The sequence below is a fragment of the Bactrocera neohumeralis genome, chromosome 3 (assembly GCF_024586455.1).
Source record: "Bactrocera neohumeralis isolate Rockhampton chromosome 3, APGP_CSIRO_Bneo_wtdbg2-racon-allhic-juicebox.fasta_v2, whole genome shotgun sequence".
Classification (NCBI taxonomy): domain Eukaryota; kingdom Metazoa; phylum Arthropoda; class Insecta; order Diptera; family Tephritidae; genus Bactrocera; species Bactrocera neohumeralis.
In genome coordinates, this window is record NC_065920.1 from 29,202,516 (window position 1) to 29,229,888 (window position 27,373).

At 39.1% G+C, this 27,373-nt stretch overlaps 3 protein-coding genes across 6 annotated transcripts in view; 1 reads left to right on the forward strand and 2 right to left on the reverse strand.

Moving 5' to 3' along the window:
• Positions 1-834: 834 nt before the first annotated feature.
• LOC126752907 (cell division cycle protein 20 homolog) lies at positions 835-2,916 on the reverse strand. The gene is made up of 2 exons (XM_050463944.1): positions 2,541-2,916; positions 835-2,471 (listed from the first exon to the last, which is right to left on the reverse strand). Exons 1-2 carry the CDS (start codon positions 2,877-2,879, stop codon positions 1,218-1,220), a joined length of 1,593 nt encoding a protein of 530 aa, XP_050319901.1. The 5' UTR covers positions 2,880-2,916; the 3' UTR covers positions 835-1,217.
• A 774-nt stretch (positions 2,917-3,690) lies between these two features.
• LOC126752910 (mitochondrial inner membrane protease ATP23 homolog) lies at positions 3,691-10,966 on the forward strand. Of its 3 annotated transcripts, none has more exons than XM_050463948.1 (3): positions 3,691-4,388; positions 4,445-4,645; positions 10,878-10,966. In XM_050463948.1, exons 1-2 carry the CDS (start codon positions 3,768-3,770, stop codon positions 4,640-4,642), a joined length of 819 nt encoding a protein of 272 aa, XP_050319905.1. In that variant the 5' UTR covers positions 3,691-3,767; the 3' UTR covers positions 4,643-4,645; positions 10,878-10,966. The 3 variants fall into 3 exon arrangements, 2 of the variants coding, with proteins under 2 accessions (XP_050319905.1, XP_050319904.1); XM_050463947.1 differs by lacking the exon at positions 10,878-10,966 and adding an exon at positions 7,819-8,082 and having other exon boundaries at positions 3,692-4,388; XR_007666053.1 differs by lacking the exons at positions 3,691-4,388; positions 4,445-4,645; positions 10,878-10,966 and adding exons at positions 7,503-7,748; positions 7,819-8,082.
• The window catches only part of LOC126752903 (villin-like protein quail), a 35,272-nt gene continuing 18,576 nt past the window's right edge, over positions 10,678-27,373 (reverse strand). The window contains exons 1-8 of one of the 2 annotated variants that reach the window (XM_050463939.1): positions 22,032-22,660; positions 15,285-15,494; positions 15,013-15,215; positions 14,365-14,950; positions 13,952-14,275; positions 12,906-13,889; positions 12,614-12,835; positions 10,678-11,071 (exon numbers count right to left, since the gene is read on the reverse strand). In XM_050463939.1, the coding sequence (XP_050319896.1) occupies positions 10,958-11,071; positions 12,614-12,835; positions 12,906-13,889; positions 13,952-14,275; positions 14,365-14,950; positions 15,013-15,215; positions 15,285-15,494; positions 22,032-22,064 (2,676 nt within the window). In that variant the 5' untranslated portion in view covers positions 22,065-22,660 and the 3' untranslated portion in view covers positions 10,678-10,957. Of the gene's footprint in view, positions 11,072-12,613; positions 12,836-12,905; positions 13,890-13,951; positions 14,276-14,364; positions 14,951-15,012; positions 15,216-15,284; positions 15,495-22,031; positions 22,661-27,373 lie in introns of those variants that run through there. The other variant, XM_050463938.1, reaches the window with a different exon arrangement.

Below are 27,373 nucleotides of genomic sequence, written 5' to 3' on the forward strand. Positions count from 1 at the left end.
TAGACAGCTAATACATAAACATATTATAAATTTAACTCAGTCTCCGTTGAGTCAATCTCTGACTTGTTCAACAAGTATGCAAAGATGGCATGATTGTGTAGAAGCCCTGGATGGTTAGAAAGGAGCCTATATAGTGAGGGGACTTTAGTCCAGGTAGATAATAAATAAGGTTTGTACTGGGACTTAAGGTCTATTGTGCCCTCCTCTAAGTCACAACGACTTACATAGCCACTGCACATTGATGAATTCCAATATACTACATGAATCCAAGGACCGTAATCCTGCGTCTTCAGACTACTGTGTAGTCTATCAGGAGGTATTCGGGATTTCAGGCTCTATGTCGTAGAACCGGTAGTTTTCAGAAGAGGCTCGGTCCATGTTAAATAAGTGTTTCTTGAGTTTATAATGATCAGTGTTGCTTTATCTTTAAACTTCCTAGCGAAGTTAACGTCATTCTGTCCCTTGGGAGAAGAGCCACTGGTATTTAATCCTTTCTGCTGTCCTTTGAAGCAATGTATGTTTGGCTTGATTGATTACTAGGTAAAGCGGTGTGAGTTTCAGCATGACTTCAAGTGCTGCTATCGGGCAAGTACGCATTGCATCCTACGCGAATATATAATAATAATATGTAATAAACATCTACCTGATAATCTTGACTCGCAGTCCGAAGATTTCCCGGAAAGCCAATTACACTCCACCAGTGCTTTTGTACCACTTCAATTGTAGAATTCGTGTTAATCACGGGTGATCCTGGGAGTCCTTGACTGTATAAAATCCGAGTCGACGATAAAATCCAGACTTCTTTCGACAACGGTAAATGAAAATAGTTTAGCATAATTTTTATTGTCCTTTATTTAAAAGCAAGTATTACAAATGTGGGTGAATATAAAAAATACAAGTCATAAAATTGATGCTGATGTCATCTATACATTATATTCAGTCAAGATCAATAAAATATTACTAGCAATTTAACTTATAAAGATAAATAGAATTTCATGGAAATACAAATGAACACGCTAAGAAATACATAATGAAAACTGAACTTACATATTTAAATACAAATACTTATAAAATGTGTCGTACATAAGCACTCTTGTTAAAATATATCCACTCATCACTTTCAAAGCATTTCCAAATACTTAAGCTAATTTTGTCATAAAAGTCAACATATTTTGAAATGTATAAATTGTCTTTAACTAAAAATCGGTACTCTTGATTTATCGAATGCTTTGACGAAAAACGCTTTGCTTAGCTTTGCTTGCTGCCTTACTCGCTTTTTTCGCGGTATGTGGATCTGGGGCAAAACAATTCCACAAACGCAATGTTTCATCTGCACCTGCGCTTATTACTGTACTCCCGTCAGGTGACATGGCCATTTGCAAAACTCTCGAAGTGTGCCCACTTAATTCCGCTTGTTTTATCATTGATGGATACTTCCAAATCGTCAGCTGATTGTGTGCGAAACCGTGCGCCGAAATCAACTCCTTGTAATTTCGAGACCATAAAAGTGCACATACTTGAGATTTAGTATCGACCGAATTAACTAAAGAACCATTGTTTACATTCCAGAATTTTATACAACGATCCGCGGTACCACCACCACTAGCTAAGAGGTTTGGCTGCCAGGGGCACCAGGCTAATGCTCGTACCGCTGCTTGATGTTCGTTGAGTACGTGCAAAGGCTCGGTACCACTACCTGTACCACCACTTACTGCTGCCCATACATTAACCAAATTATCATTGCCACCACTAGCAAGATGTTTAAAATCAGTTGACCATTTCAGACCACACACTTCCTGTGTGTGTCCATTTAGGTTAGCTACTTTATGCTCACGCGCCCGTACGTCGTGATGTATGATGGAACCATCCCGACTGCCCGATGATACAAGGAATGAATTCCAAGCCAATGTGCCTACTCGAGCCGAGTGCCCATCCATGACACGAAGACGTTTACTTTTATTGCAGTCCCACAATTCTACTACACCAGTATTATTACCAATTGCTAATATTTGTCCGTCTTGTATCCAAGAGAGGGCGCAGGCATGATCTCCTTCCTCATACTCCACTAATTGATCTATATTTCCCGTTACGGCGTTCCATAAATAAACTGCATTACCCAAAGCTACTGTCACAATATTGTCAGCACTCCAATCCATTAAATTTAAATAATAATCATTTATTATGTCAGGTGCATCTAGAATGCGATCCGATGTGGTTGGTATAAAACGAGAGCCGCTCTTAGTCGATAAAGGTGTATTTATTGAATAAACCACTTTCAACGGATTTTGATGAGATTCTGGAGCCGCAGGTGCTTTATTTTGATAACATAAAATTCGAGTGCTTTTCGTATCACCAACTTGCAATGAATCCGATATAAGCTTTTGACGCTCAACCTTCGAAGGAGTCTTTTTATTAGCATTATTGCTGTTGTCATTATCATCGTTTTCCGATTTGTCCTGCTCTTGTTTTATCTATATTTGAACATATAAATAAAAATAATTTTATCTTCTTAATAAAAAAAAAATACATGTTTAACTTACCAAATAATGTCCAAGTTCGAAGTTGCTAGTTCCACGGTTTGGAATGAAACGATCACCACCACTTGGCGTCTTTGTACCTTTACTTGGTGTAGGTGTTTTCTTGCACTTTATATCTCCACTAACTTTCCTTGGGGTTCTTGCGGGTGGATTTACACCAGAAAAACTGGTATTGTAAGACATAGACAGTACGGAACGTGACGCATTTATACTGCCGTTAAGGCTGTTAGCCATTGCAGAAGCTTCCAATTTTTTTTGCCAGCGAGGTGCTGGTCCCCGTGTAATTTCCCCGTCCAATGTCATTGCACTGGTCAGTTCGTTCAAAAAATTAAATTGAGACATTACGATTAAAAGTGTTTATACTAATATTTACAAATTTGAAATTAAATTTTTATTAAACAGAAATTATTTTCCTTTATTAAAATTTTACGAAGTAATGAAAATGGCGGTTGCAGGTAAATTAAATTTTGCGCTAAGAATTAAAATATGAAAGCAAAACAATGCTGCCAAACTTAAAAAAATATGGTTGCCAGCAGTGTATATTAAACCTACTTGAAGGTTGTATATAGAAACTCAATTATTTGTGCAATCTTCCCTGACCGCAGCTTAAAATTTGCGGCATGGGATAAGGTTGGTAAGAAATTCCAAAAACTCGATTATTTGCATTTTCTAAGTGTATGGTCTTATAAATATTCTCCGAATATGTGAGGTTGATTTTCTAAATAGTGTGCGTCCAAACAGTGGTGATCACTGTAAATCAAAAACTTCTCGATTGATTTCAATGTAATCTATACAGCTTTTTGAAAACATGAAAAACTAGAGTTTGATCGATTTTTTTATTTATTTACTGTTTGGTATTTCCGGCTTCGATCAAGCATTAGGATAATAATAAAACTATGGATTGTTTTTTATGAATTTCCAAAGATAAGTGATGGTCACCGTATAGAGCTTCGTTTGGAACTGAATTAACAGTATATAAAATTGTAAAATTTTGTCTACCAAGTCAAGGTGAAAACGTTTGTACTTTTATCAAAAAAAAATCTATATGTATCGCATTACGTAGTAGGAAATTATCCTATTCTACTACTATTTTGTTTCTTGAACTAAAATTTTGTCTATTTATTTGACTTGGCATCCCTTTAGATCAGCTGTTAGTCGCACAGTGTTCTTTTCGTATTGTTATTTAACTTCTAATAGGGTCTTCAAGTTTTTTTACCGGTTTATTTAGCTATGGGGCTATTTGCAAAAGTTGAAGCCAAAGCAGAAAAGGAACCTTTGGTGGATGCTGCTAAAGAACCAATGGGTAACGCTGAGCAAACAAATGAAAATGGCAATTCAAATGGCTCCCAAACAAAAGAATGGGGTTATGATTTGTATCCAGAAAGAAAGGGTGAAACATATAAACCAAAGTGGTCGAAGATACTTTTGGGTATGGAGGGCCGTGAAAATATTGACAAGGTAAAATGTGAACGCAACGTGTACTGGTGTGTAAAAAACAGCCCCTTGGTCAAACTTATGATGGGAGCCCTTCGAAGTTCCGGCTGTCCAATCGATCTTCGACGCCATATATCTTGTGAAGTTTGTGATACCACCGTAACTGGTGGTTATGATCCTGTCATGAATCAAATAGTTGTGTGCCAAAACATGGCTCGCAATGAAGGCATGGTTCAAGGTGTACTTACACATGAAATGATACATATGTTCGATTATTGCAATAATGAGTTGGACTTTCGAAATATCGACCACTTAGCATGCACTGAAATTAGGGCGGCTAATTTGGCGCATTGCTCCTTTCTCAGCGCTATGATGCAAGGTGATGCTTCAATATTTGACATAAAACAGGCGCACCAGGTTTGTTGAGTATTCATTTATAATAACGATCTATAACACAGGCTTTATGAATTTAGAACTGTGTAAAAACAAAGGCTCTACAATCTGTGTTGGCGGTGCGTAATGTAACAAAACTTGAAGCTATTGAGGCGGTTGAACGTGTATTTCCAAAATGCTACGCAGACCTGGAACCAATCGGTCGGCGTATACGACGGAATTCACCCGATCAACATAGAGCCTACATGGAAGGTCCAATGTATGGCTATGATATTTAGCAGGTATGTATATTTTGATATATATAAAATTTTAAAATTTGCTAATATAAATTGCGTAAATTAGCCATGACCTCATTTTTCCATTTTAGTGAAATATTATTTTTTTTTTCATTAAAAAGCTTATTCACATAATTTATTAAATTACAGAATTTAATTTAAATGTTTAAGTTCTGAACATTCAATTAAATTACCGAATCGCTGCAAATACTTTAGCAGTTGAAGTGAGACTATAAATCCGGCAGCAGCTTCGTTTTAAATTTAGTATAAAAAATAAAATGGAAGATTGTGAATTTCTGCGTATAGTTTTTAGTTTTATAACTGATATGATTTTTCCATATAGTGAGTAATGGAATGAAGTAAAGATTTATATTTCATTTAAATTTTGTTTGGTTAAAGGGGCTAGGGTTAATTCGTGTAGAAATACCCATTTTTATGATTTGTTTTTTATAAAACTGTATTTTTTTTAACCAATGGTACATTAAAATATGTCATTTTAAAAATGTTGTGTTAAATTTTCATGGAGAAATATTAATAAATACGACAGTGACATCAATCACTCGGGACCGTTTTGGAAAAAAGTTGCATTGCAATGCTCTTGTTGTTGTCCTTGTAACGTTGAAAAATATTCCTGAATTAATTTGAAGTAAAGTGCCGAGTTGATAGTCCTTGACCACGACGATGCTCATAACTCGGTCCTCGATAATCGGTTTGCTCAGGTAGGGGGGGAACACTTTGAAGGAAAAAACGCAATATTTTGCAGAAACAATAGGTTAATTTTTTATTGTAAAATAAAAAATATAAACAAATTAAAAAAACTACAGCGTAAATTACTGGTCTAAATTTCAAAACGATCGGTGTAGTAGGTTTGACGTGATGAGGTTCACCGACTTTAAAAAGAAGAGTTGTCGTAAAAAAGCTTTGAACGCGTTTAAATGAAGCCATAATTTGTCAATTGTGATTTAATCGATTTGAAAATTTGACACAATATTTCTGAAGTATGCTTTAATCTAAGACAAAAAAAGTTCGAAAGTTTTAAAAACCAACCTCTTCTTTATTGGCGTAGACATCGTCGTTTTTTCTTTTTGCTACGTGGCGCCAATTGGATATTCCAAAGCCAGGTCCTTTTCCACCTGGTCCTTACAACGGAGTAGAGGTCTTCCTCTTCCTCTGCTTCTCCGGCAGGTAGTGCGTACTTCCAGAGCTGTTTTCGTTCATTCTGACAACATGACCTAGCCAGCAAAGCCGCTGTCTTTTAATTCGCTGAACTTTGTCAATGGCGTCGTATATCTCATTCAGCTCATCGTTCCATCGAATGCGATTTTTGTTCGTCGAGAGAGGACTTTACTTTTTAATTGCCTTCTCAGTCCGAATTACCACCTATTGGCAAGAGTTATCCTGCGTTGGATTTCCAGGCTGACATTGTTGGTGGTGTTTACATTGGTTCCAAGTTAGACGAAATTATCTACAACTTCGAAGTTAGACTGTCAACAGCGACGTGAAAGCCAAGTCGCGAGTGCGACGACCGTTTGTTTGATGACAGGAGATATATCGTCTTGCCCTCGCTCACTGCCAGACCCATTTGCTTTGCTTTCTTGTCCAGTCTTGAGAAAGCAGAACTATCGGCGTGGGTGTTGAGGCCGATGATATCAATATCAGAGGAGAGGTCCTTCCCGATCCTGACGGAGCTTTTGGTGTTGCTCAACGTCAGTTTACACAGCCGTATTAGTTTTGCGGGGATACCAAATTCAGACATCGCGGCATAAAGGCAGCTTCTTTTCGTGCTGTCGAAAGCAGCTTTGAAATCGACGAAGAGGTGGTGTGAGTCGATTCTCCTTTCACGGGTATTTTTCAAAATTTGGCGGATGGTGAATATCTGGTCGGTTGTTGATTTGCCAGGTCTAAAGCCACACTGATAAGGTCCAATCAGTTTGTTGACGGTGGGCTTTAATCTTTCACACAATACGCTCGATAGAAGCTTATACGCGATGTTGAGGAGGCTTATCCCACGGTAGTTGGCGAAAATTGTGGGGTCTCCCTTGTTGTGGACAGAGCACACTTAAATTCCAATCGTTGGGCGTACTTTCGTCCGACCATATTTTACAAAGAAGCTGATGCATGCTCTTTATCAGTTCTTCGCCGCCGTGGCTGAATAGCTCGGCCGGCAAACCATCGGCCCCCGCTGCTTTGTTGTTCTTCCGACAGGTAATTGCTATTCGAACTTCTTCATGGTCGAACAATGGAACGTCTGTTCCATCGTCATCGATTGGGGAATCGGCTTCGCCTTCTCCTGGCGTTGTACTTTCACTGCCATTCAGCAGGTTAGAGAAATGTTCCCTCCATAATTTTAGTATGCTATGGGCATCGGTCACTAGATCACTTTTGGGGGTTCTACAAGAGTTAAAAACCAACTCCTCCACCAAAAATAAAATTGTATTTGCGGCATAATGATTATTTTTCTCTGTATATATTAAATTACTTCCATTTAAAAGTTGCAAGATCATTAAAAATAATAGACCAACTATTTGCAGTAGGGTACTTGTTTCATCAAAACTGATGCTATGATTTAGTTTAGATTGGTAATCTGCAATGATTGGTAGCAATGTTTTTTGATTTTTTGCAAATTATATTCGATTTTATATCGGGATTGTTTTCTTTCGGTGAGCTGTACCTTTTGCAAGATAACAGAATTTATAATTTTCATTGTTTTTTTTAAGGTGGTGGTGACGATGATGACGATTCCGAGGAATCCTAAACTTTTTTTTTATATTTCAAAAAGATGGTGTAGATACATATATTTTTGTGTATAATCATTCAGTTTCAAATCAAATGTAATCGTAAATAATTGTGAATATTTGTAAGTTCATATGCTCTGTGACGACTCATCCGAATAATTACGGTTATTAGAATAAAATAATTACATGGCTCATTGAATGTATATCACTGAAACGTAAACTTATTCTGCGACACATGATCACTTAGTAATAGTTAGTTATCCAGTGCTTAAAGCTGACCAACGCATAAAATTTACTTCTATTTAATATATTAGACATGTTTTTTGATCTGTTAGGCGGCCTCTTTGAATTCATAATAGGTTTATTTTTTCCAAGTATTAAAAGAACATTAACATTTTTCTGGCGTAAAATTTATATTTCAATTTCCTTTATTTCAATACCTAGGCTCTGACGATGAACCGGACTCAGATGAAGTAGAGACGGTCGACGTAACAACGGCAGCGGATGCTGAAATTTTAACCTGAACTAGCCATGTACATACATATATATAAGTAAATTGCAGTTTTAATTCTTTAAAACGCAATACAAAAGTTCTTGTTAAATATTATTGTATTAATTTTTAATTATGAATAATTGAATAATACAATGTTTTTGTTTAAAACTTTAAAAATAAAGGGATGTGATTGATAACTTCAGTACCCAATGAAATTATGCGCACTGACTTATTTGTGGTTTTTGAATGAAGTTGACGTTTCAGTGCACAAAATCAGCAACTTTACAAAAAATATGTATGTATGTATATTTAAAAGAAGAAAAACATTAACTTCGGTTGTGTGGAAGTTAGAATACCCATCATAAACAAACAAATTTTATAAATGTAAAATATAGTAATATAGTAATAGCTTTGTTTTGGACAGCTTTTCGTGCCAAATTTCATGAAGATATCTTGTCAAATAAAAAAGTTTTCCATACAAGAATTCGATTTTGATCGTTCAGTTCGTATCACAGCGTATAAAAACACGGATGGACAAGGCTAAATAAACTCAACTCGTCACATTGATTATTTGCAAATATTGAAAATCTCGATCGAGAAACCCCCCGACTTTATTTCGTTACCCATTCCTACGGACGTAATCGCCGGCGAACGTCATCTCGGCTGGAAGAATTTGAACTCCACCCTAATTTCTCTGCAGACGCAGCTATTTTATCTCAATTTGAGGGTTTGGCAAATGATAAACCAACACAAGTGGATGAAATGAATATAGCACTTGAAGTACTGCACTCTCTCCGCCGGTATGAGTAAGCTTTTTACTACTGTCAAGGCTTTGTGTAATCCGAAGAGACATGGTGACCGAGTTGAAATTCAATTCAATAGCCGTGCCTCTTCGGACCCGAAGAAGTGCGCGAGCTATTTTAGACGGAAATTTACACTACACCCTTCGGTAGACAAAAACAAGCGATGTGTTAGATGTAAGGATGATGTCCATCCTTTACTTTAACCGATGAGGAGGTTCAGAGTGTCCTCAATAAGGCGAAAACGTCCAGATCCATTGGCCCTGATGAAATCAACATGCTAATTCTAAAGCATCTAGGCTTGACGGGAGTAGGTAAATACTCGATGTGTGGAAAGTCGGAAGAGTGGTCCCACTACTGAAACCTGGGAAAGTCGCCAATAGAGGGGAGCCCTAACGTTCGATAACTCTCCTCTTCCTAGTAGGGAAGACACTTGAGGCCTTGCTAGTCCTGACCTTCACTCACCACCCGAGTGTACAGTACCTACAGCACTTAGCGTCATAAACGCCCAGATGGTTCCTGGCCTTAACCAATAACCACCCAACCAAAAGCCTTTAACACAGTCAGTCACACTACGCTACTACAGGACATCGAAAGAACTACGCTCCATCCAGGACTGAAGAGATGGATCATGAACTATTTGAGCGGTCGTTTGTACTGTTTCGAGAAGATTCTAAATTGAGAAGAATTAAACAAGAGTTCAGCAGGGTGGTGTCCTCCCTCCGCTATTTTTTAACTTCCATAACCTCGTACGCTGATGATTGCACGATATTGACATCCGGCAATGGAATCGATGACATGTGTTCAAAGGTAAACGGCTATCTCTCCGACCTTTCTCGCATCCTCTCTGCACGCAACTTAACACTCCCCCCCACCAAATCCACAGCGACCATATATACAAACTGGACGAAGGAGTGCAGACCTTAATATTTCAGTTGATGACGTCAAGACTCCGACTGTCAATAATCCTAAGATATTAGGTGTAACTTTTAATAGTCTATGCTTCTTCACTCCTCATACGACTGCGATTATCGCCAAGTACAGAGCCGGTCGGTAGTTAACTACGCCGCACCAATATGGTCGCCTGGATGCAGTGAAACGAAGACGAGTAAGCTCCAGTCCTGTCAGAGTACTGTGCTCCGGATTACGACAGAATACCACTTGATGTCTTCTATCAAACATCTACATAGTGAGGCATAAGGCCCCAGTTAAAGAGTATAATGAACTCCTCTCTTCGGGCTTTGTAAGCTGACGTTGAGCAACACCAAAAGCTCCGTCAGGAACGGAAGGGTTCTCTTCCAGCCTTTCGATACCAAGCGAGGTTTCAGACAAGGATGCTCCCTGTCGGGTGACTTCTTTAATCTATTGCTGGAGAAAATAATACGAGCAGCAGATCTAAATAGAGAAGGTACAATCTTCATTAACAATGTACAGCTGCTGGCGAACGTCGATGATATTGATATCATTGGCCTCAACAACCGAACCGCTAGTTCTGCTTGATCTGCAAATGGGTCTGGTTGTGAACGAGGACAAGCAAAAATATCTCCTGTCATCAAACAAACATCTTGAAACCATCATCAACACCAACAACAATATCCGCCTTGACTAGCAGGACGGGAATGATGAGGGACTTCTTGAGTTTGGTCTTTGATCGCATTGGCAACGGCGAGTGCCGCAGTCGATGAGCTGTACGAGAAGAGGAAACAGCTGGGCTGGTTAGGTCATGTTGTCCGGATGAAAGAGAACACTCCAGCTTTGAAGGTTTTCAATTCAGTGCCCGTATTTTTAAAAGGAGGACTTCCATTTCAATGGAAAGACCAGGTGTAGAAGGACCTGGCTGCAGTTGGTATCTTTTTTTGGCTCCATATAGCGAAAGCAAGAAACGACTAGTCCGCTTTTGTTAACTTGGCTATAACCGGTTAAGCGAAGTCTACGCCAATCAAGAAGAAAGAAGCTCAATTCCGTATCTATAAATCTTAAAAATTTGTTAACACAAACCATAGTTACATATAGTATTTCAAGCGACAAATTTATTCCATAAAAACGTATTTACATTTACATAGGTTTATATAAGTATGTATGTAATTTTTCAGTACTACAAAAATTCAATTTGTAAATATATAGACATTTAAAATTAATTAGAAACGTAAGGTAAGTTATGCGTATGAAAACTTATTTTTTTATGTTTTCTTCATTCAATACTATTGTAGGGTACATATTTCTCATCGATTATAACAACAACTCAAATGGTTTTTGAGTAGATTCGGATAAGTGACTACACTCGGATTGCCTAAAATAGTTTATATTTTTTCTTCAATTCTTGTTTCTTCCAAACGGGTAGCTCATCGAATTCCCAGAAAGACATGTTGAAAAGCGAGACGAAGTCATCATGTGTTAAATGAACCTAAAATAAAGGCAAAGTATTATGTATATTATATTTTTGGGAGAAATGTATTCAGCAAGATTTTTTATTTATATAAAAAATAAAAATATAAATAATATAATAAACGCCTGTTTTAATTAAATATTAATAACTAACTGAAAATGGTTGCAAAAATATATTGTCCTTAGCTATATAAGTTATTTCCCTTTACGTGATGAAGTAAATATAAAGACTAGGTAAAGTTAATGAGCCTAACACTCTTCCCAACTACATCCACAGTACAAATTTCCGTCCACCCTATGTTTTTAGGCGTTATACCCGATCGTCTAAGCTCCTCTCCGCATACGGCACGATTATTGCTTAAGTGGTAGAGCCGAAACAAAATCCTCAAGTCGCAAGAGGGCAGCACTGGGAAAAGACAAATAAACGTTGTTGGCAACATACCATGCAATCGGCCGGTCGGTCATAAACTAAGCAACACCGATATGGTCCCTGGATGAAGTGAAAGCGGACAAAGAATCTTCAGAATTTCCAAATACTACACTCCGGAAGAATCTTCGCTTAAGGAACATAACGCATACCTCTCCAAACAGGTTCTGTTGGAATGTTTCCGCAAAACTTATCTTTGGAGTCGTCTGTTCGAAGCTGCGCCGCCTCCTAGGGGCATCAAGATGTCAATCCTTTATTAGGTTGACTATATTGAACAATTCACCGACTATACTAATTTCAGACACGCACTGCTTGCCAATTTCGTGTATGGCGCACTTGGAGTTACATAGGTTGCCTTTTATATTTCGGGATTTGGCAACACCAGTGTTGCAATCTGGAAACTCACAATTTTATTGTAAAGATTGACATTTTTGAGAGTATGCATACTCAGCATACGAGCGTTATTTGTGTTGTTTACAGTAACTTAAAATATTCTTCTCGAGCAAAAAATGGAATTAAATCGTGGATTAATTCGTCAAGAGTATATAGTTGAACTTAATTCAATTTTCGAGTTGAAGGTCTATCAAGGACCACTATCTATCGATGGTATGGTGAATTCAATCGAGGATCAGTTCAAGTCCCCCAAACCCGGAAACTTTGATGCTGTGCGTAAACTGATTTTGCAAGATCGTCAAGTAACCTATCGGGAGAGAAAAAATATGACAACGGTGCTTCGAAAAAGTCTATGATCCCACACAATTTATCGATCGCTCAAAAAAAGACTCTTGTCGATTGGTCGAGAGAAATGTTGAAAAAAAATATGCTTCGTCTATGACATCGTGACAGGTGAGGGATCGTGGATTTAGGCGTATGAGCCCGAAAGTAAACAGCAGTTAACTGTATTGGTGTTTTTAGTTGAGCCAAATCCAACAAAAGTTGCTCGCGCACGAATCACTTCCAAGCAAATTGTTGCCTACCAGCTGTCTTTCAAGAAATCAAGAAAACTAACCCCCAAAAACGGATAACACTTCACCACGACAATACTAGCTATCACAAATAGACTGAAACAACTTCAACAACATCGATTGGTTTTAGGGGTAACAAGAAACCGTTATTTCTTGCGTTAATATTTACCTCACGTTTAAGTGGATTCACCTCTGGCGGCAATAGATCGGTTTCCTGTTGTAGCGTGACTATTGGATATTTGTGATGGAGGTCGAAATCCTTCAGATGATTTTTCAACACAGATGGTATGATTCCATTGCCGTTTATACCATTCGTAATTGTATTATTGGTATTTGGCATATTTCCTTGTTTCATAAAAGCCTGTCGCTTGAGTTCATAGCTCACATAGTTCTACAAGGAGTGCAATATTAAACCACCATGGAAACTTCTCAACCAAATCTTAAATAAAAAATTCACTTACATTCCAAAGGTTATGATCCCAATTCTCGAACAGACCTTTAAAAGTATTAGGTTCGTCATCTTGACGAATTACAGCTACCGCTGTCGTTGGTCGACGTGCTATGGGCACCGATTCAAGGTAGAGCTGAGCTATTTTCATATACTTGTCCTTCTCATATGTAGACGCCTGTCTGCCTAGCCAAATATACGAAAGCAGACCTGTGTCAAGCACATATATCGATTCGGGTGAGAGATCACTTTGTTCGTAGCCAATGACTTCTCTCATGAAGAATTTACCACGCTGCAACCAAGCCAAAAAGAGTTGTGGCTGCAGACGCAACTTTGTAACATTATTATTATTGTTGTTGTACACAAAAGAACCATTCAATGGCGATGTGCTACTACCGTTACTGCTACCCGAACTAATGCTACCATTGATCAGCGGCTGTGACATGTACGTGGTAAGTGAACGCCAAAACTCCTTCGGCTCCTTGCCCTCCACCACTAAGGAACATTCGCCCAGGAGACTACCAATGTTCTTTGCCATTTCACGTGCATCGCCCGTCGAACTCTGACCGCACCATACCCAAATGTGACTTGTCTTCACCACATAACACTCTTTACCGCTCATCGTGTTCAAAGGGTACACTTCGGTAGCTTTTGCATTGTAACTCGTATCGCCGTAGACACGCAACACAAAATAGTCCCTATTCATTAACGACAACTCGTTGCTAATATAGTTAACGTTGTTGTTGTGATGCGACAACAAGGTTCGCTCACTCTGTAGTATAATTAGCTTTCCATCGAAAATCTGCAGAAAATGCGGAGTCTCATCATACTCACACATCTGTACAAACATAGCTTTCTTATGGAGTTTCTCGAAAGTGCTCAAAGCGAAGCGTTCACAGTTAGCAATGTCATCAGCATTGGCTTCTGAGCCATTCCATTGATAGATAATAGTGCTGACGCCCACATTTTGTGCATCAGCGAGATTTGTTGTCGGTAGCTGAATGATGAAAAATACCTTAATTCGAATTCGAGTTGTGCGACTGCAGTTAAAACACTCACCATTACCGTATATTCAACGACATAACAATGATTTGTTATAAATATAACTGTCTTCGATTGTGATTTCTCCATAATTTGATCTTTGGTTACATGATAGATCTTCCTCTCACCGGTACCGTCATCAATCAGTTGTGTGTCTGCCGCCATCTTTGGACGTTGGCTAAGCGTAAGTGCATCGAAGCGCTTGAATATGGTCGAGACCGGTTTGATGGCCATTATTGACTCAGTAGCGTCTTGCTGCCAGTTCGGAAATAGACGTATGAATTCTACTGGTTCATGGCCTTGCACCACACGTATAACGGGCGTTGAATAAGGGTACTTTTTCTGTATAAGTAAATAAATAAACAATTCTAAATACTTATGCGCATCTATTCAAGTGAAAATTAACTATTGACTTAGCTTTTTATACACACCTTTTTGACAAAAGCTCGACCATTGCCCATGGCGCTTATTTTATCCTGATGTGGTGCCATATTTCCAACCCACAGCCAGATACCTTGCAAGCAACCATCCAAAACATAAGCTGTGCTCGTGTCGCTCAGGTCTTCTTTGGTTGGTATGACCACATCAAGCTGATCCAAGTGTAAGCGCGTACCCCTATAACCACATTTATATATTTTGATTTTGTTGTTTTGCTGTCTGTCTGGTGTTGCCGAAACTTGACTGACGACACGCTGACTTAGCGGTAGAAAAGAATTCCACTGATTTTTCAGCTTTTCCGGCAACGACTGCTCATAACCATCGTCCACAACAACTACATTGGATGCATTCATGCCAAGTTTTGTAACCCAGTCAAGTGCACTGCGCCGTTCGGCTGTACTGCTCGAACGGCCGATCCAAATGAAAGCATTTGTTTCGGTTTTCAACAGCATAATGTAGTCGGAACCAAAGTAATCCCATGAGATACTGTCCATTTCTATGCAACGCAACCATTTACGACCATGCAGCTGATAGAGACGATTGCTGCTTTTAGTAGCAAGCAAGTTGCTCGAAAGTATGCTATAGTAATGCATATTAATAGGAAACTGTTTTTTCACAATCACCAAAGGAAATGTACTTACGTGAAACCCTTCTTGAAATAGGACAAAAAACGAGCGCTCTCATTGCCCTGTGTCTCACGATATTCGGTGGCAACATTGTTGAAGTAGGAATCGAGCTCTTGTATTTTGTGCGCGACATTAGAACGCTTCTGTTCGGAGACCTTCTCGCCCAGCCAGAAGTGTATGAAGCGTTCTAAGTAAGTTCCAGGCTTTGTTTCACGTGTCTACACAATTAATGGTAAAACATTTTAATGTCATACAATTTACTTAAGCTGATACTAAGCGTCACTTACTATAGTTTCCTGATTAACGTAGATTCCTTTTGGCGCAGCCGCGTAAATAATATATGCGCAGTCGTCGATAAAATTTCCGTACTGTGCTTTGGGCTCGGCTTCCAGACGATCCTCTTCAATTTTCCAAATATGGAAGCAAATTGCATTTTTTGCAATTTTTCGAAAGGACGCATCCACCTTCAAGTCGGATATGGAATTCGAACAGACTTCCTGAAATGTAAGGTAAATTTAAAGTGCACATTATATAATAGTTATGCGTATAAGGCATATTAAAGGAATTGTTGGTAAGTAATGTCTAACAAAAACTATAAGTAGAAGATGTCGTCAAAACAGTATATTTGCCCGCTTTATAAGTTCAATCCTTTACCATTTATGCATAACTAACGCACAGATATCTTCCCATTACAATTTAGTAAAATTTTGTTCAATATTATAATTTATAGACCAACTTATAGGAAATATATGTAGTAATGAATGAATGTAACATTGAGAAGGTAGGGCAGACCAACCCTCCTTATTAGAATTTTAGATTTATTGCTTAGGGAGTTTGCCTCCTGCCTCTGTAGCAACATAGTTTTGTTCACCTAACGGTTGTACGTATCACCTAAACTTAGTCGAGATAGATATAGGGTTATATAATGGGTTGTCAAAAAAGTCTTGCGGTATGTTTATTGATTTTTTTTATTGAAATTGAAATGAATTTTTGATGACTCATGCCCAGCTCTTGACCGATGCTACGGCTGCTATTATGCCGGTCTCTTTCGACCAACTCAGCGATTTTATCGCAATTTTCCACGTCAGGCCTTCCGGAGCGTGGCGGATCTTCGACCACCTCTACACCAGAACGAAAACGTTGAAACCATCGTTGTGCGGTGGAAATCGAAACTGTATCGGGCCCATAAACTGCACATATTTTATTGGCGGCTTGAGATGCATTTTTGCCTTTATCGTAGTAGTGCCGTAAAATATGCATTTTCTCTTTATTTTGCTCCATGTTAACTCACGAACGACTTAAAAGAAACGACAATCAATCAAACACGTGTTAGCGCGTGAAATGAGCTTTCCAAAAGGTATAGCATGACCCGATGCGACGAATAAAACTAGAACTAGCGCTTTCAGCGCCAACTAGCGAAAATACCGCAAGACTTTTTTGACAACCTATTATATATGTATATACATAGTAAATGATCAGGATGGTGAGAAAAGTTGAAATCTGGGTAACTTTCTGTCTGTCTGTCCATCGGTGCAAGCTGTAACTTGAGTAAAAATTGAGATATCTTGATTCAACTTGGTATGTACCACTGCCACGCCCACAAACCGCCATTAACCGAAAACACATAAAGTGCCAAACTAAGCACTAAATTAAGATATACAACTGGGGATTGATTGTAGCAAGGAGTACCTGAGGAAAAAAAACTTTAAAAAAGTGGGCATGGTCTCGTCCCCTAATAAGTTTAATGTGCATATATCCTAAAACAATAAAGCTAGAGCAACGAAATTCACCCAACACAAATAATATAAGAACTCCTGCCAACAGTGTGAAAATAACTCTCCATGCAACGGTACGGTTAAAAACTACTAAAAGAGCAACAAATTCAATAAGTACTATAAATAGACCAGAAATATTTAAGGGGCTATACCAGTGTGAGACTTTCAAAATTTTTTTTTTTTGCTTTTTCAATAGCTTATATTTCCAAAAATATCTTGTGAAATCGGCAAGGTCGTATCTTGAATAGATTTTGAATGGCAGCGCTTTACCGCTCGCAGGTACAAATCGCTAGTTGAAACTTTAAACGCGTTTTTCTCGAAACGACATTTTTCAAAATTGCTGACATCATAACTCAACGAGAAATTGACCGATTGAAAACTGAGTAATGTTAAATAAATTTACTATACAATGACGCACGATCGATTTGATTGGTTGAAAATTGTAAATTTGGCATTGAAAAAACGAAATTTTTTTATAATTCATACGGCCGGAATCATGTCAGCAGTTAGGGCACTTATTTTTTGGTACCTCCGAAGACAGCACATAAGTCCGTTATTTTTCAACATCTTTGTAAAAAAAAATCGTATAATATAGCTGAAAATATACTTTATTATGTCCAAAGAACTTCGATCGAGTACTTTCTTTAAAAAAATTCATGAAAATCGCCTAATTTTCCAGCGGTTACACTGGTATAGCCCTTTAACTTTACTTTTTGGTAAAATCCCATTTCTCAGGATCCGACGATTTCAACAAAATTTGGTACGTGGCATTCTTCTTATATTTTAATATTCTTCTTCTTCTTCTTAAAATAGACACCGCTTACGCGATTATCGCCGAGTAACAACAGCGCGCCAGTCGTTTCTCCTGCTACGTGGCGCCAATTTACAATAAATTGGTCCTTCCAACGGAGTGGAGGTCTTCCTCACCTCTGCTTCCCCCGGCGGCTATCGAAACTTTCAGAGCTGGAATCGAGCAACAATTATGACCTAATGCGTAGCCGCTGTCTTTTAATTCGCTGAACTATGTCAATGTCGTCGTATATCTCGTACAGCTCAATAAAATATTTGGCCAACGCGCAAAGGACCATAAATCTTTCGCAGAACAAAACTCGCAACGTCGACTCATCAGTTGTTGACAACGTCCAAGCCTCTGCACCATATAGCAGGACGGGAATTATGAGCGACTTATAGAGTTTGGCTTTTGTTCGTCGAGAGAGGACTTTACTTTTTTGCCTACTCAGTCCGAAGTAGCACCTGTTGGCAAGAATTATCCTGCGTTGGATTTCTAACATTGTTGGTGGTGTTTACGCTGGTTCCAAGATAGACGAAATTATCTACGACTTCAAAGTTATGACTGTCAACAGTGACGTGAGAGCCAAGTCGCGAGTGCGACGACTGTTTGCCCTCGTTCACTGCCAGACCCATTTTCTGTGCTTCCTTGTCCAGCCTGGAGAAAGCAGAACTAACGGCGCGGGTGTTGAGGCCGATGATATCAATATCGTCGGCATACGCCAGCAGCTCTACACTCTTATAGAAGATGGTACCTTCTCTGTTTAGTTCTGCAGCTCGTACTATTTTCTCCAGAAGCAGGTTGAAGAAGTCGCACGATAGGGAATCGCCTTGTCTGAAACCTCGTTTGGTATCGAACGGCTCGGAGAGGTCCTTCCCGATCCTGACGGAGCTTTTGGTGTTGCTCAACGTCAGTTTACACAGCCGTATTAGTTTTGCGGGGATACCAAATTCAGACATCGCGGCATAAAGGCAGCTCCTTTTCGTGCTGTCGAAAGCAGCTTTGAAATCGACGAAGAGGTGGTGTATGTCGATTTTTCTTTCTCGTCGGTTGTTGATTTGTCAGGCCTAAAGCCACACTGATAAGGTCCAATCAGTTTGTTGACAGTGGGCTTTAATCTTTCACACAATACGCTCGATAGAACCTTATATGCGATGTTGAGGAGGCTAATCCCACGGTACGCATATTGTGGGGTCTCCTAAATTTATGGATTGGGCATAGCACACTTAAATTCCAATCGTTGGGCATGCTTTCGTTCACCATTTTTACAAAGAAGCTGATGCATGCTTGCATGCTCGTTATCAGTTCTTCGCCGCTGTGTTTGAATAGCTGGCCGGTAATCCGTCGGCCCCTGCCGCTTTGTTGGGATTCAGGCGGGCAATTGCTATTCGAACTTCTTCAAATGGTATATATGTCAATTGGGGAAAATCTTCTCCTGGTGTTGTGCGTTCACTGCCATTCAGCAGGTTGGAGATTTTCCATAATTTAAGTATACTCTGGGCATCAGTGACTAGATCACCTTTGGGGGTTCTACAAGAGTATGCTCCGGTCTTGCAACCTTCTGTAAGCCGCCGCATTTTTTCGTAGAATTTTCGAGCATTACCCCTGTCGGCCAGCTTATCAAGCTCTTCATACTCACGCATTTCGGCCTCTTTCTTTTTCTGTCTGCAGATGCGTCTCGCTTCCTTCTTCAATTCTCGGTATCTATCCCATCCCGCACGTGTTGTGGTCGATCGTAACGTTGCGAGGTAGGCAGCCTGTTTTCTCTCCGCTGCGGCGCGGCACTCTTCGTACCTTCTTTTGCACTCAAAACCAAGTTGACTTTTGATCGAAAATATCGGTCAATGTGTGAGATATATAATTGAAATTCAGGTATAATCCAATGGTATGTGTGTATGTCAAAAATGTATTGTATTGGAGCAATACTTCCCTCAGCAACCATATATCTAATATAAAGTTTTTCGAACTTCCTGGTGACTTTGTACCGCATATATCGGCCAAATAATTATCTCAACCAATTGAGAGAACGTGTTTTACTCATAACGGTGAATGTTTGTGCCTAAAATAGATGAATTTGAGCAAACACTTGACCTAGCCCCTATATAACTCATATCAGGATTTTTGAAATTCCGGTTGACTTTACTCTATATGATTGGTTTTTTAGTATGTGGCATGTTAATTGTAGGTGGTATTGGGAAGCAAGATAAAATAGGGTCGTTACTACCCCAACTTCCATATATGTACTACATAAAGTGATTTTCGTTTTTCTAACAAATCTTTTGCCGAATTGACTGGTTGACGTTTTACACTTTAAGGTATTTCCCTGGCTTTGATTCTTGAAAGTTGCAAGAGTATAAAAAAAAATCCGAACTTAGCCTTTCCTTACTTGTTCTAAATTAGGAACATTACAACAAACTCCCTATCTTTGTGGTCGGCAGTTATTCAGAATTTATTTTAAATAAGTTTAACTTTGATGTAATATACATTATTTAATATATATTTTTCTGAAAGTCACATGAAAAAACTTGATGCTTCTGAATTCAAATCCTAGAAAGTTATCTAGTACGAAGTATTACACAATTCTTAACTTTTGTTGTAACTTAATGTTCCTCACATTCTCATATTGTTTTTGGGCAATCTTGCTGAGATAATATGCATTCAAAGATCGGCATCTGCGGTGCCGCCAATAATACAAAACACTTAGTTATTACCGGCAGATGTATTCTGCGAAGGTCGCTTTAAGAACCGGAGAAGCTGGCTATATAAAGAGGTCTAAACACGGCTACTCTGAAAATCTCTCCACCTTTAATTGTATTTTTGAAAACTTGGACCATTATGTCGCAGAAGCTACTTCTGTCGGCTGTTTCTCCAAGAAGTTGTAGCCGAAGAGACGCAGTGAGTTATTTCAGGAAAGGTCGGTGGGTGAGTGTTCTGTAAGGAGCACTCTGTCAAGTTCGGCTTTAAGCTACTGAACTACTGTAGTGTCTTTCAGGTAGAAGTGGCTGCTTTTAAAATAGCAGTAGACTTATTGGTCCGCAGTGCAGGATTGGATTGGATCACCACTGATTTCTTGCGTTCTAGCACTAGACTCTTGGACTTTGCGTGTGCTTAGCAGGCGTTGGTTGATGACTGGCCTTTGCGCGATTGCGTTATTCTTCAGGCCTACAGTAGAACGTAGGTGATCTACTGAAATACTTGCTCTCAATAAAGTTCATCCAGTCGCAAGTGTAGGAGTTCTTACCGGGTATAGTCAAATAGAATTTCATGTTGTTAGGCTATAATTCCAGTTGGACGAAAACTTTTCATTGAATGGAAGAAAGTGAAGTGGAAACCTCATGGCACATTCTCAACCATTGTGCAGCTTATGCAAGACTGAGGTTGAAACATCTCAGCAGTCATACCTTCTGCGAACCTGGAGACATAGCTGAAGTCAACAAAATTGTGATCGGCTAAAAACTCTTCATCGGGGTATGTAGGTCATTATGATCAATTTTACAGCAGTTTTAGGCAACACAAAGGAGCGGCGGTATTAAATATGTCTAAGTGAGATCACTGTTAGAATCGAATTTTTAACATAACCTATCCACTCGATTTATGTGCGTCTTTATGATCAGTTTTATAGGAGCCTTAGGCACCACAACGAACGGGCTATAAGCTGTCTAAGTGAGATCTCTGTTAGAATCGCACTTTTAACCTAACCTATTCTCCTGAGTCGACGAAGCCGAAGCAGAGGGAGAAGAAAGACCTCTCCGTTGGAAGGATCCAATTGGCGCCACGTAGCGAAAAGAAGAAACGACTGGCGCGCTGTTGTTAACTCGGCTATAATCGCGTAAGCGGTGTCTATGCCAATTAAGAAGAAGAAGAATTCTCCTGAGTTCAGAGTCCTTAGCCGGAAAAAACCGTGTCCGTTTCGTTTGCCTATGGTTGTATTCAACTGTTTGCTTGTATTTGTCTTACCAAGTATTTTTTGTATGAACTCATTTAATTTTCACTTTGGTCAATATAAAAAATAGAAACCGGCATACGTTCCAAAGTTAGACCACTGTACATTAACGACTGCGACCATTGTTAAATTCACATGCCATAAATATGCCACAATCTTGTGTCAATAACTTAATAAAGAGGATATAATTGCATTGAAAAGTAGGAATACTAAACGCAGCGGTTGAAAACTGGATTCGTTTGTAAATAAACCGTTAGATTTTGGTCAACACTGACGCACTGACAGATATCGATCAACGGGAACAGACAAGCGACAGGTGAGAGCAAATAGCAGAGCTTCGCGCTGTTTGTAGTAAAAGTGCGAGGAGCATGGAGCCGAACCAGTTTGATTTGCCCCGTTTTAATTGCAAACAATAACTAATAAAAACTAGCTGGTGAGTGAAGTTCGCTAAACTAACGGCCTACTACTCTCAATCTTGTGCATGTGTCCCGTGACGGGTTGGTGCAGCAGCAGCAATAATAATTACCATGTCTTTCGATGATATTTCCATGACTTGCATTGCGCTGCGCGATTGCTTTTGCTCGCTTTGCGATTGAGATTGTGCTATTATTTGGTCGCTTATCACGACAGCCTTGACTTAATTCGTTCAGCCGATTGCTGCCACACAACGGCTTGTGGCAAGGTGGCACAATTCAGTTCAAGTATAGTGATTGTAAAACTTGTTGCTCTTGTGTTTCTGTGGTGCTTTGGTGGAGAAATGCTCACGCGTATCAAAGTTTCAACTTGTGTCCGAAGTCGTTTCGCGCGACTAAGAGTGACCGGCAAAAGTTGCGAGTTGCGAGTTGCGCGTGTGTGTTTTACGGCGCACGATTTAATTTTCTTTGCTTTTCGGTTTGGATTTAATTCGTTTTTATTCCGTTATTCCCGTGCACTACGTGTGAAAGTGAAAATCCTTTCAAATAACGGCGATGAACAGCTGAGCAACAATATTGTTTACGGTAATACGCGATTAGCAGCAAATCGTTTTTATAATTTGGCAATTATTTGTTTAATTCAGTTTTTTGTAAGCAAATATTTTTTGCTGTGAGAAGTTGTCACTGAAAATTTTGAAATTGTTAAATATTTCAAAATTGAAGAAAAAAAAACACAAAACTTTAAAAAATGTTGGAACACAAAAACTACAGTATGTAGCTCGTTCAAATTTCAAAAAAACTGTTATTTTAATTATTCACTTTTGTTAATTGAATATTCCGTTAAGTGCACAAATAAAAATTATACACACTTTCGTTTTTATTAATGAGCCACTGTCTTGACTGCGCTTTGAGTTTGGTACAACACCTTTTTCACTTCTCACAATTATTAAGGCGAATTTTCTCTAACGAAGAAAGCAACCGTTGCGACCGTCAAGCGCGTTTCAGCTTCAAATGCAGACTGTCGTCCGCGAAGAGTTGCAAAGGTGTATATTACTAACCACTAAAGCCTACGCTAGCAACAAGTCTGCACTCGGCTGCCGCCGCTACTACCAACAAGCTGCCTGAAAGCACAATAACACAACGCGAAACTGTTGGGGTCTATCACAGCCGCTGAATGAAATAATCAGTTGACGGTGCGGAAAACTAAACGTAGTTGTACTATACATACATACATTAGTTGGGAGAAAGGCGGGAAAATGCGGTAGCAAGCAGCTGGAAAGTCGGTACAACAACTACATATACATAATGCTTCTTGGCCGCTTCGCATACACTCTGTAACCGTACATACATATGCATACTCGTGAATCATAACTAGGAATTGTGGTACAGTGTCATATTAGAGGTCATAAACCTCTTTTGTTTCTTATTAAATTTGTTGCCATTAAGTTTTAAAGTTCTAACAAAGTTTTAAGTTCAAAGTTCTCTCAAAAGACTCTTAAGCTTCTTCACTTAGCCTATTTTTACTTCCGTTTGGTCTTTGTTTATTTGGAGTACTTTAATTTTATCTAGCTCAAGATCATTTCATAAATGTTGTTTGTCGAGCTGAGCTAAATAGCCATATCCAAAGTCTTTTCTCCACAAGAATCTGCGTATTTGTCGGAATGCCGATATCGGTTCTTCTCCTTCTACTGGCGTAGACATCGCTCACGCGGTTATAGCTGAGGTAACAACAGTGCACCAATCGTTTCTTTTTTCGTTATTTGGTGCCAAAACGAGATACCGAGTGCGACCAGGTACTTCTCCAACTGGTTTTTCCAATGGAGTGGAGGTCTTCCTCTTCCTCGTATCCACCGGCGGCTACTGAATCGAAAACTTTTCTCTCGAGCACTCCTAAGGCCGACTCATCAGATGATGTCATTGTCCATGCCTCCGCACCATATAGCAGAACGGGAATGATCGGGGACTTATACAGTTTGGCTTTTGTTCTTCGAGAGAGGACTAATACCATCAGCGTACACCAGCCGCTGTACTCTCTTATAGAAAATTACACCTTCTCTATTTTGCTCTGCGGCTCGTATTATTTTTCTCTTGCAATAGGTTGAAGAAGCCTCATGATAGGGAGTCCCCTTGTCTGAAACCTCGCTTGGTATCGAACGGCTCGGAGAGGTTCTTCCCGATCCTGATGGAGCTTTTGGTGTTGCTCAATGTCAGCTTACACAGCCGTATTAGCTTTGCCGCGATACCAAGTTCAGAAATAGCGGTATAGAGGCAGTTCCTGTACTTGCTGCCGGAGACTGCTTTAAAATCGATGAAGATATCGCATCACTATAACATATATCTGCCATATAAATTGAACTATCAAATGTTATTGTATGGAAAACTTTTTTGTATTTAGGTAAATATCTTTACGAAATTTGGCTCGAATTATTACTCGTATTTACGCACACGGCACAACCTTTGAAGAAATTGTTCAGATCGAGTCACTGTAGCATATAACTGCCATACAAGCTCATCAAAAAAATCCAAACCTTGTATGGAAATTTTTTTTATTTGACAAGATATCTTGCGGAAATTTGGCATATATTATTCTCCAAGGCAATGTTGCAATTTCCAAAGAAATTGTTTAGATCGAACCACTATAGCATATAGCTGCCATACAAACTGACCGATAAAATTTAAGTGCTTGCAAGAAATTTTTTGTATTTGTGTAGGGTATTATAGTTTCGGTGCAAACAGAAATCAAATAATTCACACCTCCGAATATGGTCCAATAATTAAGTTAAATATTAAATTCCACTGTGATTGCCACGCTGCAGCCTAGTGTCTGCCATTTCCCCAGCAATTTTCTACACAAAGCTAAAACGTTGGTTGCGTTATTGGCTCATTGGCTTGTTGTTGGCTTAAATTGTTACGACTGGTCTATTTGTAGGCTGCTGCTCTTGCAATTCTTCTATTGACAAAAGTCGCTGGTGCAATCTCAACAAACCAAACACATGTTTGTACACATGTAGGTATAGACAAGGCGCTTATTGTTTGCTCTTCAAATGGTGAGCCATAAAAATTGCATGCCACAACTGTTGCACCAACAATGCAACGACATTCAGTTTTTCAAGGCAGACCGTTGGTAGACATACAAACACGTACAAGTGTATTTAAAATAATTTATGTATGTATGCGTGTACATAGGTGTGCTGTAATCAATCAAGCATTTCAAGTCACAAACATTAGCCATTGACGGTCAACTGTTGCATAGCTGCCACTTGATCTTTAAGACTGTGGCTGTTGCGCCGCTTCTTTGTTCCACCAAACGGTGAATTGCATTTCTCATAATTATTGCTTATCTTCTTCTTCGCTTACTTTATGTCACTTCGTGAGGTTTGCGTCTTTCACTATTTTGTGACATTTGGCTATTCAAATAGCATTCACGTGTGTCTGCGCCTGGGCAAATAAGCTTTGCAGCGCGACATTTGTATTTTTGAGCTGAAAAGAGCATGTTTTTTGCTTGCATTTATTGTCTGTCGTATTTATGTGACTTTTTGTTCGTGATTTGTGTGATTTGTGCATTTAACACTTTTACCTTTAACGCTATGCGCTTTTAGCATCATTTCCCCATCGCTTTTTGTTTATGATTTGTACTTGAGTTAAGTTTAACTTTTCACCGCGCATGTTTGTGCATGTCAAGACACAAACGATTGTGTGTTTGTGCTTTAAAGTAACAAAAGCAACGGAGTAGTCACATTCGTCTTGCATTTGAGCCATCCAAGACTGGGTGAGAGGCGCACATAAGCTTATAGTCAGCATAAAACAAGACGCCGGCAAAAGAAAAGTAAACGCGCCCAAAGCAGTTGGTTTTCAATGATTTTAGGAAAATATTACAATCCTTTTCATCCATTGCCGCATGTGGTTAGTATTTTTCCATGATTTAGCAACTCTCTATTTTGTTTTTGTTTTTTTAACTTGCATGTTTTGCATTTACTTTGTTTTTTTGCGAAATTAAACAATTTTCGCGATGTCCCTCATTATCTTCGGGCGCTAACATGTGATATTAATGGAACGCTTCGGCATTTGATCATATTTAGATATTGGTTTTTGTTCGCACGCCGGCATTTCGCTGAAGGTTTGTGGGTGTTTTTCAACTTTTTTTCAATTTTGATGACTAGTAAAATTGTTTGAGTAACTGGTAACCGAGTGCGACGCCAATATGCGCCTAAGCGCAGTTGAATTAGTACTTTAAGGAAATGTTTATATCGTGGAAATTTTATATTATTGCTTCTGGTATTGCATAACAACTCGGTTAGGAGTCTGTGGCATTTGCAATGCGCTGGCAATAATCATTGGTAATTTACATTGCTCATTGGTATGTCGCAAATGCAAATCCAATAATGAAATGATTTACTTGCCGATTTACATAAAGTAATACTAGTGTGGATACTGTATTATGCTTTAAATCTATCAGTTCTGCGTTTGTAGACGGATTATGTAATGCAAGATGGAAATTTAGTGGCGTGGTTCTGCGAACGTACTTCTACTTTTTTATGGGCGTGGACAGCACGTACGCAATTATAGCCGAGTTTGGCTCTAATTGGAGATTCCAAGTATAGCCAAGTTCTTCTCTACCTGGTCTTTCCAACGGAGTGAAGGTCGTCCTCTTCCTCTGCTTCCCCCGGCGAATACTGCTTTGAATATTTTCCCAGCTGGAGTGTTTTCGTCTTTTCGAACGACATGGCCTAGCCAGCGTAGCCGTGGTCTTTTGATTCACTGAACTATGTCAATGTCGTTATACATATATCTTGTACAGTTCATCGTTCTATCGAATGCGATACAGCATAAATCTTCCGCAGAACCTTTCCCTTGAAAACTCGTAACGTCGACTCAGCAGATGTTGTCAACGCCCATCTGTGCACCAAATAGCAGGGCGGGAATAATTAGTGATTTCTAGAGTTTGGACTTGGATCGTAAAGATAGGACTTCTCAATTGCCTACTAAGTCCGAAGTAGGCATCAAAACGTAGGTCTCTCATCCGCGGCTGTTGTTTCCTTCTTTGAGGGCGTTTTTTACTTGGCGGATGCCAAACCCAGCGCACAACCTAAGAAGGGATGGTTCACCTTCTCACTTTAGCATGCCTTAAGATGGATATCCTTTGGCTACGCAGAGAATATTTAGTTTAAGACCGGAAGTAGTGAGCTACTTGAGGCATATATAAAATAATCTTTTCTGGCACAAATGGCGTTCAAAGGACTTTCCTTACTTGCGTGAACTTGTACACATGACTCCTCTCCTCAAAAATATATCAGCAATTTAACCTATCTTAACCTAACTTTTCTTATAGTAGTCTTTATACAGTTTAATATCATGGTGGGAAAATTTCAAATCGACCTTCTAATATCAAATCCTACTAAATTGAAAACACACTGTATACTGTATTGAGGATCTTTCGAGAACTTCTGCAGTGACT

Bases quoted from the DNA above. Each gene is read 5' to 3' on its own strand.
- LOC126752910 (XM_050463948.1), top strand. From the start codon at position 3,768: ATGGGGCTATTTGCAAAAGTTGAAGCCAAAGCAGAAAAGGAACCTTTG. The intron at 4,389-4,444 runs GTTTGTTGAGTA...TTATGAATTTAG, and splicing joins ACATAAAACAGGCGCACCAG to AACTGTGTAAAAACAAAGGC.
- LOC126752907 (XM_050463944.1), bottom strand. From the start codon at position 2,879: ATGTCTCAATTTAATTTTTTGAACGAACTGACCAGTGCAATGACATTG. The intron at 2,472-2,540 runs GTAAGTTAAACA...GTTCAAATATAG, and splicing joins TCGAACTTGGACATTATTTG to ATAAAACAAGAGCAGGACAA.